Source organism: Lepus europaeus, chromosome 1, assembly GCF_033115175.1.
Source record: "Lepus europaeus isolate LE1 chromosome 1, mLepTim1.pri, whole genome shotgun sequence".
NCBI lineage: Eukaryota > Metazoa > Chordata > Mammalia > Lagomorpha > Leporidae > Lepus > Lepus europaeus.
Genome location: NC_084827.1, coordinates 10,506,438 through 10,526,579, shown reverse-complemented (window position 1 = coordinate 10,526,579; position 20,142 = coordinate 10,506,438). Strand labels below are relative to the sequence as shown.

At 46.2% G+C, this 20,142-nt stretch overlaps 1 protein-coding gene and 1 pseudogene across 1 annotated transcript in view; both read right to left on the bottom strand.

The window, feature by feature from the left end:
* Positions 1-13,513, bottom strand: part of ZNF398 (zinc finger protein 398) — a 40,274-nt gene extending 26,761 nt beyond the window's left edge. The window contains exons 1-3 of the mRNA XM_062192857.1: positions 13,418-13,513; positions 9,003-9,398; positions 229-355 (exon numbers count right to left, since the gene is read on the bottom strand). Of these exons, the coding sequence (XP_062048841.1) occupies positions 229-355; positions 9,003-9,398; positions 13,418-13,441 (547 nt within the window). The 5' untranslated portion in view covers positions 13,442-13,513. The remainder of the gene's footprint in view (positions 1-228; positions 356-9,002; positions 9,399-13,417) is intronic.
* LOC133761698 (centrosomal protein of 83 kDa-like) lies at positions 388-4,000 on the bottom strand (annotated as a pseudogene).
* Positions 13,514-20,142: the final 6,629 nt, after the last annotated feature.

The following is a 20,142-nucleotide window of genomic DNA, read 5'->3' as shown; positions in this document are numbered from 1 at the left end:
GGCGGAGGATTAGCCTAGTGAGCTGCGGCACCGGCCTGGACTTCCTTCTCTGTCCTGTGACCTGGCAAAGGCAAGGTGATTATTTCCTATTTGGCAACTGTGAAAGGGTCATCTTTGGTCTGAACCAGAATCAGAAGTATGTGAGGACAGAGAATGAGGAGAAGGGACTGTGTGGAGCCCTCTTGGAGTTGTTGTCACTTCATTCAAAGAGTGCCAACTCAGCCTCACCCATGGAGATGAGAGACTCGTAGTTGCCCTTCATGATATTCTTGTAAAGTTCCTTCTGCCACTCTTCTAATTTTTCCCACTCTGGAGTGGAAAAGTAGATGGAGACATCATCAAATGCCACAGGCACCTAAAATTACAATCACAGGGATTAGTGCCTCCCATTACAACCCAGTCATTCAGTAACTCTTTTCCTCCATAATTAGTCCCTTTTATTTATTTATTTTTTTTACCTTCTCAAAAAGCTGGTAGAAAATATTCTAAATATCTCTAAAACTGCTTCCTTTAATGCCCACTTGCCACTAATACAATTCCAAAACCCTAACATTCAGGCAATATTGCCTGCAGCTGGTACCTTTTCTTGAGGTGCATCCAAGTCTTGGACAACAGTAAGAAAGTACGTATGTAAATACCACATGATTTCACTTGTATGAACTGCCTTTTCTCCAAGAACATCACTCCCCAGGAAATCTCAAGAGTTGTTTTCTTTGTATTGTTTTTAGTTCTTCTACTAGGCTGTCAAATAGAGACAGTTCCCTTTGATGTCATTCCTCCTCCGTGGAGCAGGAAGGGACAGTTCCATGGTAGGTGACTGAAAGCTAATGGGATTGATATTGGAGGAATGTTAGGAACCAAAATTAAACTTCAAAATTCATTTTGTCTTCTCTGTATATCCATCTTTTTGGAAGCTTTGTTTACACATTAAACGGGACATTTTGCCTATTTAACACCTGATTTCTGTTCACCAATTCTTCTCTATTTGCCTACAAGACTTTTACTTTCTCCTGCAATCTTCTCAATGTGTTTTTTTTTTTTTAAGATTTATTTATTTATTTGAAAGTCATACTTACACAGAGGAGGAGAAGCAGAGAGAGAAAGAGAAAGAGAGAAGGAGAGGGAGAGGGGGAGAGGGGGAGAGAGGTCCTCCCCCCGCTGGTCCACTCCCCAGATGACTGCAACAGCTATAGCTGCAGCTGCACTGATCTGAAGCCAGGAGCCTCCTCCGGGTCTTCCCACAGGGGTGCAGGGGCCCAATGACTTTCCCAGGTCACAGCAGAGAGCTGGATCAGAAGTGGAACAGCTGGGTCTCGAACCGGCGCCCACATGGGATGCCAGCACTGTAGGCAGTAGCCTTACCTGCTACGCCACAGTGCCAGCCCCTCAATTTGTTTTCATAGAGATTTTATTTCTCTGGGATATGCAGCTCACTGCATTTTCAATCTTTAGCTTGAATGTTTGGTTTCCTGTGTGATACATTCATGAAGCCTCTGCTTTTCTTCCAATTACCATTTTTGTTCCTCTTCTAATGCATTTTCTTTCCTTCTTTTTCTTTTTTTAAAAAAAGATTTATTTACTTATTTGAAAGTCAGAGTTACACAGAGACAGAGAGAGAGGGAAGAGAGCGAATTCTTCCATTCACTGATTTCACTCCCAAGATGGCTGCAACAGCTGGAGCTGCACTGATCCAAAGCCAGGAGCCAGGAGCTTCTTCCAGGTTTCCCATGGGGGTACAGGGGCCCAACCACTTGGGCAACCTTCTACTGGTTTCCCAGGTTATAGCAGAGAGCTGGATTAGAAGTGGAGCAGCTGGGACTCGAACTGGTGCCCATATGGGATGCCAGCACTGCAGGCAGCGGCTTTACCCACCAAACCACAGTGCCTGCCCCTAATGCATTCCCAACTTCTAGCTGTGCTATTTCAGGTTGGCTTCTTAAATTTTGGCATTCCTGTTAACCTCTCCACTATTCAGCATTTGGCTTAAATCCAACAAGTCATTCTCTGACCATGAAAGATTTGCAAACTGCTGATTCGCTGTTTCAGAACACAATTTTTTTCTCTACATTTTCAAAATTCACAATTCGTTGATGTTTTAACCTAATCTCCTGAAGTACTCTTCTGTTCAATTCTTCTGTCACTTGTGAAGCCCACAATTCCTCTCCCCGTGATCCTTTCAGACTGCTTCTGAACATCATGTTCCATTTTTATTTTTTCTAAATCTGCTAATCTAGAACTCTGAAATTCTAGATTTTCAACTTGTATCACAACTTTTTTGTAATCATCTTCCTTGAAGTGTGTACGTTACATATTAATTAACCAATTCACCGTCCTTTTCTATTAAGCACTTTGTAGTGTGCAACAGCTAATTTGAGAATTTCATTGTCTAAGCCACCAGTTCATTTTGAAAGTTATTTCTTTTTCTAGCTCACTCAGCTTTTGCTGCCTCCAGTTTGATGTCTGTTAATTCTAGTTTGCTTGAATGTTCAAATTCTTTTACTTTACTTGTCAATGTATGTCTTTCTTATTCAGATTTATGCAATTTACTAATTAAAAGAGATTTTGTTCATTGCTTGATTATAGCCCTTTTTCCAAGCATTTGACTTGTATAGCTTCTGCAGAACTGACTGTAGCCTAAGCTCAGCCAACTGCCACACTTGTATTCTTTGGACATTTTCTGTTTGAGCTCCATAATTCTTTTTTAGCCCTTAATTCTGCTACATCTGAATATCTTAATTTCAGAAACATATGAAGTTTTTCTAACAAGCTGCTTCACTTGTTTGCTGTCCTGTCACTTGTCTTGTGCAATCAACACCAAACAGCTGCCTATGTAGTTCATCTTTCTCCAGTCTTGCAATCTGTGATTAATATTTTAATCTTCTAATTAACATTTTCTTTTAATTAATATTTTCACTCTTTTCTAAAGTATATGCAAATTCTTTCTGGTATCCAAATTTCTGATTTGGAAATGCATGTTCATGGAGAAACTTATATTTAGTCCTATACTTTTGAACTTTTTTACCCAGATTCTGAAAACACTCTCATTGTAGTTTCTAATTTTTTGTCTATTTGGGCTCTTAACAATTCTAGTTGTTGTTTTTTTTTTTAAAGATTTTTCTTTATTTATTTGAGAGGTAGAGTTACAGACAGTGAGGAGAAAGAGAGAAAGGTCTTCTGTCTGTTGGTTCACTCCCCAATAGATCAACGGAGCTGCGCTAATCTGAAGCCAGGAGCTTCTTTCCATCTCCCACATGGGTGCAGGGGCCCAAGAACTTGGGCCATCTTCTACCGCTTTCCCAGGCCACAGCAGAGAGCTGGATTGGAAGAGGAGCAGCTGGGACTAGATCTGGCACCCATATGGGATGCCGGCACTGCAGGCGGAGGATTAACCTACTGCACCACAGTGCCGGCCCCTAACAATTCTAGTTTTTAAGGCATTAATATTGGCAGCTTATTTCTTTTAAATCTTTAGTAGTTTTCTTCATTAATTCTTGTTTTAGATTTTCAAGCAGCACTAAGATTTTTCCTGGTGAGCTTGATTTTCATTGACAAGGCACCTGAGTTCACTTTACCACTCTATGTACTCATCCTACAACCTTGTGTGTGCTACTTCCAGAATCTAATAACCAGTTTTATGATGTTCACAACGTTACCTTTCATCAATGAACATTATTTTGAAACTCAGATTGAGAACTCCTCAGCCCACTGTTTCCACCAGGAGGAAAAATGTTGGAGAAAATGTCCATATTGTAAAGTGAGCTGACAATCATAGATCTGGAGATGAATGGGGGTACTGTGTGCACAACTTAATGCCACTGAACTACACATTTTAAAATGGTTAAAATAGGGACCAGCATTATGGCTCTGCAGGTTAACCCATGGCTTACAGCATCGGTTTCTCATACCAAAGTGCTGCTCTGCTTCCAATCCAGGTTCCAGATAACAAACCTGGGAAAGCAGCAGGTACTCAAGTAGCTGAGTCCCTGCCACCCATGAGGGAGACCAGGATGGAGTTCCTGGTGCCTGGCCCAGCCCTGGCCATCATGGGCATTTGAAGAGTGAACAAACAGAAAGCGCTCGCTCTGTCACTCCGTTTTTTGAATAAATAAATATATTTTTTAAAAAAATGTTAGGGCCGGCACTGCGGCTCACTTGGCTAATCCTCCACCTACGGCGCCGGCACCCCAGGTTCTAGTCCCGGTTGGGGCGCCAGATTCTGTCCCGATTGCTCCTCTTCTAGTCCAGCTCTCTGCTGTGGCCCGGGAGGGCAGTGGAGGATGGCCCAAGTGCTTGGGCCCCTGCACCCACATGGGAGACCAGGAGGAAGCACCTGGCTCCTGGCTTCGGATCGGCGCAGCGCTGGCCATAGCAGTCATTTGGGGGGTGAACCAATGGAAGGAAAACCTTTCTCTCTAACTCTGTTTGTCAAAAAAAAAAAAAAAAAGTTAGAACAGGGGCCGGCGATATGGCACAGTGAGTTAAAGCCCCAGCCTGCAGTGCCAACATCCGATATGGGCTCCAGTTTCAAGTGCTGGCTGCTCTCTTCTGATCCAGCTCCCTGCTGACGTGTCTGGGAAAGCAGCAGAGGATAGCCCAAGTTCTTGGGCCCCTGCACCCACATGGGAGACCCAGAAGAATCTCCTGGCTTTGGGTCAGCTTAGCTCCGGCCAACCACTGCTACCATTTGGGAAGTGAGGGAGCAGATGCAAGACCTCTTTCTATCTCCTTCTCTACCTCTCTCTGTAGTTCTTTCAAATAAACAGAATAATTTTTTTAAAAAAATAAGGTTAAAACAGTAAATTTTATGGTATGTATTTTGTCACATTACTTTTTTTTTTAAAAAAAGGAGCAACCTGTATTATTTATTTATTTGAACATTAGAGTTACAGAGGGAGAAGGAGAGTAACAGAGATTGGCCCGTTCCCCAAATGGCTGCAACAGCCGAGGTGAGGCCAGGCCAAGACAAAGCCAGGAGCCAGGAGCTTCCTCCAGTCTTCCATGAGGGTGGCAGGGGCTCAAAGACTTCTACTATCTTTCCTTTCTCTCCCAGGCACACGAGCAGGGAGCTGGATTGGAAGCAGAGCAGCCGGGACCCAAACTGGTTCCCACATGGGATGCTGGTGCTGTAGGTGGCAACTCAATCTGCTGCGCCACGGCACCACTCTCTTAAATATTTTTAAAAAGATTTTTTTCAGTATTTTTTCTCCTTAAAGATTTATTTACTTGAAAGGCAGAGTTACAGAGAGAGGGGGACAGGTACATAAGAGAGATCTTCTGTGCACTAGTTCACTCCCCAAACGGCCACAACAGCCAGGGCCAGGCCAGGACAAACCCAGGAGCCAGGAGCTTCATTGGAGTCTCCCAGGTGGGTGGCAGAGCCAAGTACTTAGGCCATCTTCTGTTTTCCCAGGTGCATTAGCAGGGAGCTAGATTGGAAGTGCGGCAGAGGGACTGGAACTAGTGCCCATTGCCATCAATGCAGGTAGCGACTTAGCCTGCTCCTCCACAATGCTGACCCCCCAAAAAAGAAGTTTTAAGGAAAAATTATTTTTGATCTGGAATGTGGCATTCAAATAAAAGGGTATTTTCAATAAAGTAAAGACACAAAAATTTATTTCCATATTTCAATCTAGTAAATATTCAATCTTTGGTTAGAATTAATTGCATTTTAATTTTATAAAGAAATCTTTAAGAGAAATTTTATATATAAACATGGAGTTTAAGATGGAAAGTTAATGTTTTCCATTATCCAAGAAAGGCAATAATTTTAATCACCTTTACTGCTATTCTTTTTAACAAACACTAAATTTAAATTATCCCAAATAGCTTATAGAGGGGCTCCAGGTACACAAAGAAAACACACCTTCCACCTACTTCCTCATCCTCTGCTCCTCCCTTAACAGAAAAACCTACATCATCACTCTAGTTTCTCTCTTCTCAACCCACTCCATTCAATCTTGTCTCCCCACCACTCCACTCAAACAATTCTTGTCAAGATCACCAGTGATATGTGTGTTACTCACTGCCCTCATCATTTTAGACTTCTAAGGAACATACCTAACCCAAATGACAACTCTCTCCTTGAAATACCTTTTTCTTTCTAGCCCTGTCACACCACACACTTTTCTGTGCTTTTTTCCTATCTCACTGGACTTTCCTTCCTAGTCTTCTCCTAACCCTGGAGCTTGGCCCTTGGACCACTTCTCCTGCTTATATCCACTTTCTCTCCCAAGATAATTACTTCCAATCTTATAACTTAAAATATCATCTCTACTTCAACAACTCCCAAGTATTTCTCACTCCTTTGAACTTCAGAGTTCACTTAACATCTCTCTTGCATGTATCCCAAGCATCTGAAACCTAACTCTACCAAAGGAAAACCAATTCCGTCTCACTCCCAAGGCCATCCCTCCCTCCCCAAGGTATTCCTTTCCCTCAAGGAAATGCCAACACCATCCATTCAGTTCTTCAAACCTACAGCCCGAGACTCAGTGACTTAAGGTGGTTAAGAGCATATGCTCTGGAATCAATTAGGTTAAAATACAAATACAACTCTGTCATGGGCAAATTAGCATTAGAATCCTATGCCTTAAAATAAGTAAAGCATTTAGACTGTAAATTGCCACACAGTAATTTTTTTTTTTTGACAGACAGAGTGGATAGTGAGAGAGAGAGAGACAGAGAGAAAGGTCTTCCTTTACCCTTGGTTCACCCTCCAATGGCCGCTGCGGCCGGCGCATCTCGCTGATCTGAAGCCAGGAGCCAGGTGTTTCTTCTGGTCTCCCATGGGGTGCAGGGCCCAAGCACTTGGGCCATCCTCCACTGCCTTCCCGGGCCATAGCAGAGAGCTGACCTGGAAGAGGGGCAACCGGGACAGAATCCGGCGCCCCAACCAGGACTAGAACCCGGTGTACCGGCACCGCAAGGTGGAGGATTAGCCTGTTAAGCCACGGTGCCGGCCTGCCACACAGTAAATTTAACAATGACTGTTGTTCCTAATTCATCATGTCCCAATTCTCATTAGCAAATTCTATCATCAATTTTACTGTCAAGACATCCTGTATCTGTCTACTTTCTGCCTCAACTACTGCTACCTTCATCCATGCCACGCTCATCTCTTCTACCATCATAGCTGCCTTATTATTTTCTACCAGCTTCTTTATTTTTTATTTATTTATCTGAAAGAGTGCTCCCATCTTCTCATTTACTCCCCAGATGCCCACAATGGCCCAAGACAAAACCAGGAGCCAGGGAACCCATTCAGATCTCTTACATGGATGGCAGAAACCCAATTACTGGAGCCATCACTGTTACCTCCCAGGGTCTGCATTGGCAGGAAACTGGAGTCAGGAGCCTGAGCCAGGATTCAAATTCAGGTCCTCTGAAGTGATACGTGGGTTCCTTAACCTGAGTATTAACCATTAATCACTAGGCTAGAAGGTCTTTATCTGAGTCTTAACCACCTGTCCTCCTTGCTTGTGTTCTTGCCCCCTTAATCCATCCTCCACAAAGCAGCCAAAGTGATTATTTCAAAATACAAACCGAATATTCCTCCAATTTCTTCTCATTACACTTAGGTTAAAAATACAAATTCCTTTTCTTGGTCTTAACTGTCCTACCTCAATGGCTCACAACCCTCATCACATATCAGAATCTTTCTTGGAGTTTAAAAATTATTCATACTGGGGCTGGTGCTATGGCATAGCGGGTAAAGCCACTGCCTGCAGTGCCGGCATCCCATATGGGTGCTCCACTTCCTGCTCCCTGCTAATGTGCCTGGGAAAGCAAAGGAGGATGGCCCAAGTCCTTGGGCCCCTGTACCCACATGGGAGATCCGGAGGAAGCTTCTGGCTCCTGGCTTAAGATCGGCTCAGCTCCAGCTATTATAGCCATTTGGGGAGTGAACCAGGGGATGGAAGACCTCTCTCCCTCTCTCTGCCTCTGCCTTTCTGTAATTCTGCCTTTCAAATAAATCAATAAATCTTTTTTAAAAAATTAGTCTTACTTAGGCTCTATCCTGAACCTGTTATCTCTGAATCTCTGTCATACCCACCAAATTTTTACTTACATACAGCATGGGCTGAAAAACACTGCCCTAAATGATCTGATCCTCTGCCCGTTCCTCCGAGTCCCACTCCCACTCATTAATGCACCCCAGCGAACTGGCCTTTTGCTTTGCCTCAGTGTTCCAAATGTGTTTGTGCCTCAGGGTCTCTGCCCTAGTCACTCTTTCTGCCTGCAAACTCTTCTCAGACCTTCTCACAGCTGGGCTCTTTCTCATCCTTCACTTTCAGCTTAAACAGCAGCTATTTTATGAGAACTTCTCTGACAAACAATTGAAAACAGATAACCAGGTAGCAAAATAGGCATACATGGAAACTAGTTGCCTCACGGTCGTCTTCTACAGCTTCAGAATAATGTGCATTTCCTTTTGATTATGGCCTCTTTCCTCCAGGTTAGGGCCCTACAACCCAGCACACTCATACAAAAGATGCAAAGTACAGGTTCCACATAAGTCCTAGACCTCTGGATAATCTCAAACCTCATTATACATTCCTGAATATACTTTATACATTATACAAACCTGATTACACATTCCTTCTTTTGCCCTCCCTCTTTTTCACCAAAATGAACAAATCCAAATTCACTGATTTAAATGAGAATTTAGTCTCCTCACCAAGTTTCTAGCAGACATTTAATAATTAAAAGTGACTCGTGGATAACAGGTTAGAATAAGCAAAAAAAAAAAAAAAAATCCAACTACCAAATAGCCAATATCGGTTTGGAATGAATTTTCCAATACGAAGCTTGACCCTCTAAATGAGCACTAAACTGAAAAGAGAATTCTTCCCAAATAGATAAACATGAAACACCATCAGCCTAAGACACTTTAGGAAATTTTAAAAGGAAATAAAAATATCTAATTAACTGGCCAAGACTACCTCTTGTTACTGGTGTAAGGTCTAACGGTACCACTTTACACACAGAAGTGAGGGTATTACCTTTGGGATATCTCCTTTAATACCTGGAGGGAGCCGCAGGATCCAGAAGTTCCTGTTGCGCAGCAGGTTCTCCAAGTTCTCCAGTCGCCGCTGCAGCAGCCCGTACTCCTGCAGCAGGGTGCCCAGCACGGCCCACTTGCCCTCCAGCTGGTTCCCAAGCTCTGTCACTGTCTTCTCACAGCTGGCTAGCTTCTTTTCTGCTGTCCCTGTCCGGCCTTCTAGGTGTAGGAGTCGCCGGCTGTGCACGTCCACCTTCCTTTCTATAGCCTGAACAGCAGCCACCACTGTCCACAGGGAGATGGCTGCTGTCTGCAAGTGCGCTTCATTGGCCGCTGGGGGTGTGGGTAGAGGAAGGGGCTGCAGGGATGTAAGGCACTCGGAGTCCCATTCAGAAGTCTGTGCAGCAGAGAAATAGGACAAGACATTGGGTGTTAAAAGGAACACTAACACCAAACTAAAATCAAATAAGGACTGCTTAACTGTCCAGCGGAAGTTAATCTAAACATAGTAGTACTACTCTGATAACTCAGAGGATGGATTTGGTAAGACAGTGAATGAATAAAACTGGCTCTTTAAGAATCAGTCTGACGAGCCAGTGTTGTGGTTCACTGATGCCAGCTACCCATATCAGAGGGCAGGTTCGAATGCCAGCTGCTCTGCTTCTGATCCAGCTCCCTCCTAACGGACTTGGAAAAGCAGAGAAAGATGGCTGAAGTGCTTGGGCGCTTGGCTTTGGCCTGGCCCAGCCCTGGCCATTGCAGCTATTTGGCGAATGAACCAGGAAATGTAAGATTTCTCTCTTGGTCTCTCCCTCACTTTCTGTAACTCTCTCTGCCTTTCATCTAAATAAAATAAATCTAAAAAAACCAAAAAAACAAAAAACCTAGATTGGCATCTTTCCCCTGATATAGGGCCCAGAGGCTCAGGCTGCTGCCACATGCTCTCTCTCTGAAACAGGCAAAAGTACACAAGGCCCTTTCCAGGTTTTACTGAATTCAGTGCCCCGTGACAAATCCCTTACAGACATGATCTGGCCTTGTCCACCATGCTGTTTTCAAACCACAACCATGTCATTCAGTAATAGCTGAATAAGTTGAGTCTGGAGGAAATATGACAGATGTTTTCAAATATTTGAGGGTTATAAAATGGAAGGGAGAACATACTTGTTTAACCTTAGAATGTGTTATTCCAAAGGATGGGCAGAATGAGAACGGACAAACAAAAATTTTCAAATTTTGGCCCATAATATAACTTTTGAACTAGATCTTTCCAAGAAATTGCAGGACATCATCACTGAATGTGTGTGTGTGTGTGTTTTAAGATTTATTTATTTGTTTGAAAGGCAGAGTTACAGAGAAGCAGAGGCAGACAGACAGAGAGAGAGAGGTCTTTATCTGCTGGTTCACTCCCCAAATGGCCACAGCGGCTGGAGCTGGGCCAATCCAAAGCCAGGAGCTTTCTCCAGGGCTCCCCCATGGGTGCAGAGGCCCAAGGACTTGGACCATCTTCACTGCTTTCCCAGGATATAGCAGGGAGCTGGATCAGAAGTGGAACAGCCGGGACTCACACGAGATGCTGGCACTGCAGGTGGTGGCTTTACCTATGCTACAGTGCCAGCTCCTGCATATACTTTGAAACAAAGACTGGTAGAAAAAAAAAAAGAGAGAGAGAGATGCCTAGAAGGAGGAGGTAGCATTAGGATGACTTCTATAAAGCTGTCTGTGAACTTGATAAGTTACTCTCTGGCTACAATCTCCCATCTTTAACCCACTACCTTATTCTCATTTACCTGGCCTGCAATTTCTGCTTTATTCTATCTGCTCCTAGTTTATCTGCCTGATCCTAGTTTTGCTTTCTTTTCTGGTTGATCATTTCAGCTACTCCCAAACCCTCTTCATTCAAGTCTTTCTGCCTCACTTGCTCAGCTAACTTCCATTCAGCCTTAAATTATTCTCACTCTGTTCCTGTAAGCAGGCCAGTGAGCCCTACTAAAAGGAAATCGCTTAACTTGGTAAACTGTCATCATACACCAACAAGGCCTCTAGCTTATGATGGAACTCTACACGGCCTGATGCCCTCCTGACTTCTTTTTTTTTGGACAGGCAGAGTGGATAGTGAGAGAGAGAGATAGAAAGATCTTCCTTTTTGCCGTTGGTTCACCCTCCAATGGCCACTGCAGCCGACTCATCGCGCTGATCCAAAGCCAGGAGCCAGGTGCTTCTCCTGGTCTCCCATGCGGGTGCAGGGCCCAAGGACTTGGGCCATCCTCCACTGCCTTCCTGGGCCATAGCAGAGAGCTGGCCTGGAAGAGGGGCAACGGGGATAGAATCTGGCGCCCCAACCGGGACTAGAACCCGGTGTGCCGGCGCCGCAAGGTGGAGGATTAGCCTGTTAAGCCACGGTGCCGGCCCTGACTTCTTTTTCTATTCCATAAAGTGGTTACCACAAGCCGTTGGCTACTCCTTCAACTTACAGTAGTTAGCCCCAAACTAACAGGCGCAAGAAGCATTTGGAGATCTTGTTAAAATACAAATTTTGATTCAATAGTTCTGGAAGGAAACTGATATTACATTTTTAACAAGCTCACGGTTGGAGCTGACATTGCTGATATAGGAAACACACACTACGACTTGTCCAGGGCAGGTGTTTGGAACAGTGGCATGGACACCATTTGGGATACCCACATCCGATGTCATGATTTGAGTTCCATCTCTACTTCCAATTCCAGTTTCTCACTAACATGAACCCTGGGAGGCAGCCAGCGAAGGCTCAATTACTTAGGTACCTGCCACCCACATGGGAAACCTGGGTTGAGTTCTGGGCTCCTGGCTTTAACCTGGCCCAGCCCCAGCCACTGCAGGCATTTATGGGTAAGGAAGCAACACATGGAAGATCAATCTCTGCCTTTCAAATAAATAAAAATACACAAATAATTTTAAAAGACTTGTCCACCATAGCCCCTCACTCTCAGGAAAGACACAACCTTCTACTTAAAGAAAAAAATTAGACCTAAACGCTTTTTCTTCCTGTATACTTCTTCCTACTTTAGAGTTACCAGTAACATAATCCGTGCTTGCTTTCCTTTCCATGGGAAAAAGTTTCGTAACTTAAAGCTCACCTCTCCACTTATACTCAGGCCAATCCCTTTCACTTTTTTAAGTACATTGTTCCTTTCTCTTTTATCACCAATATGTCAATCTTCCCTGATACTTCTTGTCAGACAGACTTGCACTGTTCGGCAGGGTAAGCTGCATGTGGCCACTGAGCATTTGAAATGTACTCAGTTCAACTAAGATGATAAAATTGAGTATAAAATTCACACCAGATTTTGAAGACTTGGTATGGAAAAAACGTAAAAATCTCATGAATAATTTTATAATATCGATCGCACGTTGAAATATTTTAATACATTGAGCTAAACACAGTAGACACCATTAAAATTACTGTCATCTACTTCTTTTTAGTTTTTATACCTGACTACTAGAAAATTTACATGCATGTGTGGCTTTCATTAAACTTCTATTAAACAGGACCGGCGCAGATACAAAGCCGTCCCTAATATCTTCTAAAAATAAAAATAATAATAATAATAAAGAGTGGAAAAGGAAAACAGGTCCCAGAGTGGAGACAGCAGTTCCCTGAACCCTCTTCCCCCTCCATCGCTGCTGCTCTCTCCTCAGTGGGCCAGTCCGGCTCCTGACCCACTAAAATGGCCCTCCTGGAGGCTGCCCGAGTCTTCTCAGGGATGCTTCCCAGTCCTGTTCCTCCTCCGGTGTGCAAGCCCTGTTCGGTCTCTGCAGCTCTGGCAACTGATGAGACGGCTGGGCCCATGCAGGCCTTCGGCGAACACACGCAAGGCCAAGCGCAGCTCGGACCGCACCGGTCATCGCCCCGGCAATGTTTCCGCAGGGCCTCGGCGGTGCAGCGCGGCGAGCCTCCGGGCGCCACGCAGCCCGGCGCGGGGACGCCGCAGCACACCGCGCCCGCACCCTCGGCCGGGCCAGGTAGCCGGCCCGAGCAGGACGTGGTGGCAGCACTGAGAACGGCGGGCGGATTACAAAACCACCCCAGCCTCACTTCCCCGTTCCTGGCAGCTGACACAAAGCGGGCGGCCCCTCTCGGCTGGAAACCTGCACCTGGGGGCTCCCCGGGCCTCACCCCGGAGCGCGGCAGGGACGCGTGCGCTCAGACCTGCGCTCCCTTCTGGAGTCCCCGGACGCGCGGCCTCACGCCCGGCCGCTCCCGGCCCTCGGCGGCCGGAAAGCCCAGGGCCACAGGCGACGTGGCCGGTGGGGCCCGGAGCAAGGCGCCCGTGCGCGGCCGCTGCCGGCGGGCCTTCCCGCCCTCCTTCCTCCCTCGGGGCCTGGGTCCCAGAGACCCTCCCGGCTCGCAGGTCTCGCGTGCGCCACCCTTACCGGAGCCGGGGCCGCCTCGGCCATGGCTCTGCGCCGTCTGGCGGGGCTGGGCAGCCGCCGCGCGCGGCCCCACGCAGGCCCGGCCGCTTGGTCCTCGCTCAGCCGGCGGCTCCGGCCCGGCACGGTCGTGCGCGGCGGCCCGGCCTCAGCGCGCGCGGGGAGGCGACGCGGCGTCCGGGACTGCGGGCTCCAGGCAGGCTCGGCCGCACTCGGTCCGCAGCAGCCCCTCAGCCGGCGCTTTGTGGGGAGCTGGCGCAGCGCGAGCGGCACCGGCCTAGACGCGCCGCAGCTCCCGCCGCCCGCGCGCCGTGGCCAGCGCGCCCCCTGCCGGCCCCCGCGGGCACCGCCGCCCCGCCCGCCTGTCGGCTCGTGCGCGCCGGGGTTGTGCAGAAACCCCAAGGGAGTTCTCTTTCTCCTACCCCGACTTGGCAATTGGAGGCCCAGCCGCAAATCTGAGCTCGTTCTGGGGAGCGTTTTCCTTCTTGGAGGTCCGGCTGGCCGGCAGCGCCTGAGAGGGAGCGCTTCTGCGGGAGAGGGCCCGGTGCGAGAGTCAGGTGCGAAGCTAGTCCGGGGTAGACCCGCGCACATTTGTGGTACCGAAGAAGACTGTCATCTGCAGAAATTACAAATGTGGCTGCCTAGGGGAAGCGCGTCTCCGCTTGCTTGGAGAGGAACCAAGTGCGAAGAGGAAGGGGTCTTCAAAAACAATCGATGGAAAATGAGTATTATGAGAACTGCATGGATTCCAAAATTAGTTTGCACCACAATAAACTTTTCTTTAAACTTCTGGAATACACTCATATTAATCTATGGTCTCCCTTAGATTGCTTGTCCAGGGCCAAGCCCGGAAATGAATTCTTGAGATCAGCAGAGATAAAGCCCGAGGTTCTGCTTTGCTGGGGCTGCGCTGCAAGACAGGCGACCTGGAAGAACTGAGTGTTATCTGCAGAGGCTGTGTTTTTCAGGTCAACAGAGTGAGTGTTATAACCATGCAAACCTGCTTTTCCACTACAGTCTTAATTTTATGCATACAATCAAAATCTCCTCAAACTTGTATTTCAACAAATGGATCAAGTCAATGCCAGTAACAGTAAAAATGTCTACAAGTCACAAATCCTGTTGGGGCACCTGCTCTTGAGCAAATAAGTTACTTGTAGATTGTAGCTGATGGAACAAAGAAGCCTTAGCCATTCCCCTCATTGCCCAAATGAGATAAACCCTGGAATGTATATTCCTTGTCCTAGAACCTCAGTTGGGTCTCATACACTATTGTCTTCATACCCCACCCCACAAGGCCACCTGAAAGACCAGTTGCTCTAGTTTCAGGAAGTCTGCCTGCTGCCCCTTACCCCCACCCCCATCCCTAGCCCTCCTGAAAAATAAAAAGGACCTGCCGCTGGGGGTCAGGGCCTTCTGCCCTGTGTTCCAGGTCCCTATTTTTTTTTTTTTTTTTTTTTTAATTTCAAAGACAGAGTTGTAGGAGAGGTAGAGACAGAGAGAGAGAGGTCTTCCATCCGCTGGTTCACTCCCCAGATGGCCACAACAGCTGGAGCTGAGCCAATCTGAAGCCAGGAGCCAAGAGCTTCTTCCGGGACTCGAACCGGCGCTCATATGGGATGCCAGCACTTCAGGCCAGGGCTTTAACCCGCTGTGCCACAGCGCTGGCCCCCGTTCCATTATGGTTCATGGGGACAGTTGGTCACCTACCTCTATGGATTTATTTTCTCTGGATAAATTCGGTCTGGCTATAAATTCATGCACTGCCTCCTCTCTATTCTGCGCCTCTTTTCCTAACATTTTGGTGCCCCTTGTGAGGAGGCACCAATCTGCAACTCTTTTACTAACAGTAGCTACACATGCAGTATGGCATATGGGGTCTATTGAAACATATATTTTGGCCACATGGTGATTGTCTGAAAGCTAAAATTGCCATTCTCTGATTCAAAAAATCACCATAGGAGCCGGCACTGTGACACAATAGGTTAATCCTCTGCCTGCGGTGCCAGAATCCCATGTGGGCACCGGTTCTAGTCCTGGCTGCTCTTCTTCCAATCCAGCTCTCTGCTGTGGCCTGGGAAAGCAGTAGAGGATGGCTGAAGTCCTTGGGCCCCTGCACCTGCATGTGAGACCGGGAAGAAGCTCCTGGCTCCTGGCTTTGGATCGACGCAGCAATGGCCATTGCGGCCATTTCGGGAGTGAACCAGTGGAAGGAAGACCTTTCTCTCTGTCTCTCCCTCTCACTGTAACTCTACCTCTCAAATAAAAAAACAAAAACAAAAAATATCACCATAACAGAATGATGTATCTTTCTTCTAAGATACAAGAAAAAATTTAAATTACTTAATACTTTTATTATTAAAAATGTAGCAGGTACAACTTTTAAAACTGATTCTAGGGCCGGTGCCGTGGCTTACCAGGCTAATCCTCCACCTTGCGGCACCAGCACACCGGGTTCTAGTCCCAGTTGGGGCACCAGATTCTATCCCGGTTGCCCTTCTTCCAGGCCAGCTCTCTGCTATGGCCCAGGAAGGCAGTGGAGGATGGCCCAAGTGCTTGGGCCCTGCACCCACATGGGAGACCAGGAGAAGCACCTGGCTCCTGGCTTCGGATCAGCGAGATGCGCCGGCCGCAGCAGCCATTGGAGGGTGAACCAACTGCAAAAAGGAAGACCTTTCTCTCTGTCTCTCTCTCTCTCACTATCCACTCTGCCTGTCAAAAAGAAAAAAAAACAAAAACAAAAACCTGATTCTATACAAAAGTTGCACTTTGTAAATTCACATTTATGAAATAAAAAAAGAAAATAAATAAATTTAAAAATCAGATTTTTTTATGAATATATATACAAAAAACTGATTCTATAAGGCCAGAACAGTAATTTCTCAGCCTTGTCAACTGTTAGATGCTGTTAGTAGGAAATTTGCATAAGACATTTTTCACAAGAGCTCTGTGAAGCAGCAGGTTCTACCTGTATAATATAGTAATACTGTTAGGAAACTGGAGCAGTTTTATCTGTGGTGCGATCTATACCTTGATTTACATCCTATTCCCCAGCCCCCACTGCCATTGCTGGAAGCCAGGTGGCCACCCGGCCCACCCCATCCTAATTCGATTGGCTGTTCCTGCTTCCCTGCCCGCCCTTGGGCAAAGTTTTAAAAGGACCTGTTGCTGAACATGTGGCTCTCTTGGCTCTTCTCTCCTGCTCTCTTGGCTCCTCTCCTCTACTCTCCTCTCCTCCTCTCGTCTCTCTTCTCTCTGCTCTATCTTCTCTCCTCACTAGCTCCTCTCCTCTGTCTCTCTCATACTCTTTCTCTCTCTTATCCTTCTTCGTCCCTCCCCTCCAGTCTGCTGGGTTTTCCTCAATAAGCCCTTTCCCTTACTCTGGTGTTTGGTGTGCTTTGTGATGGCTAACAAATACTACTGCCAAATTATTAATCCTTCTTTGGATAGGAACAGATTTTGCCTATTTAATTCTTGGCCTAGGTCAGTGCTATGGCCTAGCAGGTTAAAGCCACAGCCTGCAGTGCCGGCATCCCATATGGGCACTGGTTCAGGTCCCGGCTGCTCTACTTCCTACCCAGCTCTCTGCTGTGGCCTGGGAAAGCAGTAGAAGATGGCCCAAGTCCTTGAGACCCAGCATCCACGTGGGAGAGCCGGCAGCTCCAGCCATTGAGGCCAATTGAGGAGTGAACCAGCAGATGGAAGACCACTCTCTCTGCCTCTCCTTCTCTCTATGTAACCCTGACTTTCAAGTAAATAAATAAATCTTTAAAAAAAATTCTTGGCCTTAAAGAGTTTTTTTTTTTCCCTGGATGGTGATAGCATTTCATTAAACTGTTTCACTGCCTGAAATTTTGGATACTGCATTAAGAAAATGCAATATTTTCAGGCTGTGCTCAGTTATATTTTAAATTTCTAGTTTCTAATATGCATATTCACTAGAGAAAAATTTTGTTCTTAAAGTTTGGAGCTAGAAGTGTGATAGTGAGGGAATTTAATTGCTTTTCAAGTTAACAAAACACTCATATTTTCCATCTGTAACTTAGCTTTCTTAGCACGCACACCTATTTTGACATTCCCCTTGAATCAAATCAGAGGAAGAGCTCTTCAGCAGGAAACCCAGAAAACATACTTGCACTCAGAAGACACATCCATTTATTCTGCAAGTTCTGACAAGCAACCTGCTCTGTCTACAAGCAAACACTTATTAGTAAATCTTGCTACCTCGGTAATATTCTCTGGAAAATCCAAAATTGAAGCCCTTCGATCAGCCTTTGAAAGATGCAATAACTGCTATGGTTACACGGAAAGGCAGCAAAGAGATGGCCTTGGTTCCTTGTCTCACAAAAGGAGAATTACCAGGAGGACACAGCAGCGAAAGTAAAGTGGATTTATTTAGGTTGGAAGCCTGCCAGAGCGGCAATGAGGGGGGTTCCAAGAGAGGAAGACCCAAAGGGGCCTCGTGGCAGTTGGCTTTAAGTACAATTGCGAAGAAAAAAAAAAAGGAATCAATTTGGTATTCAGTTACCAGGTGGAGAAAAAACCATCGAAAGACCTTATTTACAATTCTCAGTTCTGCCTGGCCTGCTAAGGGTGGGGTAGATAACTTGTTTTCGCAATAAGCTGTGAGCTCAGGAGGAGCTTCCTAGCTATTTCATGATAAATTTGGAGAATTTGGAGGAAGGAGGGCGGCCTGTTCTTGCTAAAGTTTTAGGGAAGGAAGCAAATATTTTAATTTTTTATTTTTTATTTATTTATTTTTTATTTTTTTTGACAGGCAGAGTGGACAGTGAGAGAGAGAGACAGAGAGAAAGGTCTTCCTTTGCCGTTGGTTCACCCTCCAATGGCCGCTGCGGTAGGCGCGCTGCGGCCGGCGCACCGCGCTGTTCCGATGGCAGGAGCCAGGTGCTTCTCCTGGTCTCCCATGGGGTGCAGGACCCAAGCACTTGGGCCATCCTCCACTGCACTCCATGGCCACAGCAGAGAGCTGGCCTGGAAGAGGGGCAACCGGGACAGAATCCGGAGCCCCAACCGGGACTAGAACCCGGTGTGCCAGCACCGCAAGGCGGAGGATTAGCCTGTTGAGCCACGGCACTGGCCTGCAAATATTTTACACCCCAAATTCCATTGGGGTCCCCTATCTACTAACCCATCTGACTCCTCACACTATTCCATCTTTTTTTTTTTTTTTTTTTGACAGGCAGAGTAGACAGTGAGAGAGAGAGAGACAGCGAGAAAGGTCTTCCTTTACCGTTAGTTCACCCTCCAATGGCCGCTGCAGCCATTGGAGCAGGAGCCAGGTGCTTCCTCCTGGTCTCCTATGCAGGTGCAGGGCCCAAGGACTTGGGCCATCCTCCACTGCACTCCCGGGCCACAGCAGAGAGCTGGACTGGAAGAGGAGCACCCATGACAGAATCTGGTGCCCCAACCAGGACTAGAACCTGGTGTGCCGGTGCTGCAGGCGGAGGATTAGCCTAGTGAGCTGCAGCACCAGCCACTATTCCATCTTGTTTAAATAGCTTCCAAATGTACATAAGACCATTTCAAAATCTCTTGGGCATCATTTAATTTGCTTTAGCTGAAGGAAAATTGTGGAGGTGGTCTACAATGTTTCTGCTCATGGCTGGTAAGTTTGTATCACAACATTGGAAGCTCGATATTTTGTGAATACACAGCTGAAGGTATGAACAGACTATAGTCTCACGTGCTCATAGACTTCACCATATCAGGGCAGTGAGATTTTCACGCATTTCTGATTTTACATTCTGTAAGTGTTTCTCAAAGTCAGATATACTATGTGTGAGAGGCTCACAGATCTTTCATTAAATAAAGAAAACAGAAATACAGTGAACTAAGCCTAAAAAATTAAGGTTAATTCTTCATGCCCAAATGTTTCATAGACCTGATATTGTAGAATCAGAATCAAAATGGAGCGAGTGTGGCTAAAAGCTAATTGCAGACCTATTCCTTCTGTACATATTAGCTTTGCTTGCTAACGGCTAAGGGTGTATCTTGTGAAACTATGTGGGCCCAAATTCCCAGGAACTAGGTTGACCAAAATGTGTTCTTCACTGTTATCCTACAACCACATCTTGGATCAGTTATTTTTACCTGTTATCTTACAATCATATTCTGGTTTTCCTTTTTATTGTTCACTGCATACCAGGGGTCTGGTTCGAAATTGTGAGCCCTAGTGATATTGGAGACGACTCCCCAAAATCTATACGAAAATGTGGCCCCTTACAGTTCCCCAGAAACTCATTAAGGGGTAGCAATTTAGCTCATGAGATTTTTTTTTCAGACTTTTTTATTTTTTATTTTTTAGACAGGCAGAGTGGACAGTGAGAGAGAGACAGAGAGAAAGGTCTTCCTTTTGCCATTGGTTCACCCTCCAATGGCCACCGCGGCCGGCGCACTGCGCTGATCCGAAGGCAGGAGCCAGGTGCTTATCCTAATATCACTGACCATCAGGGAAATGCAAATGATTTTGAGACACCACTACAAATTTATCATAATGTCTAAAATTTTAAAAAACACAAGGGCCGGCATTGTGGTGCAGTGAGGGTAAGTCACTGCTTGTGATACCAGCAGACCAGACTGGAGTGGTGGTGTCAGTCCTGGCTGTTTTGCTTCTGATCCAGCTCCCTGCTAATGTGCCTGAGAAAGCAGTGGTGGATGCCCCATGTGCATGGATCCCTGTCACCCATGTAGGACCCAAGGATGGAGTT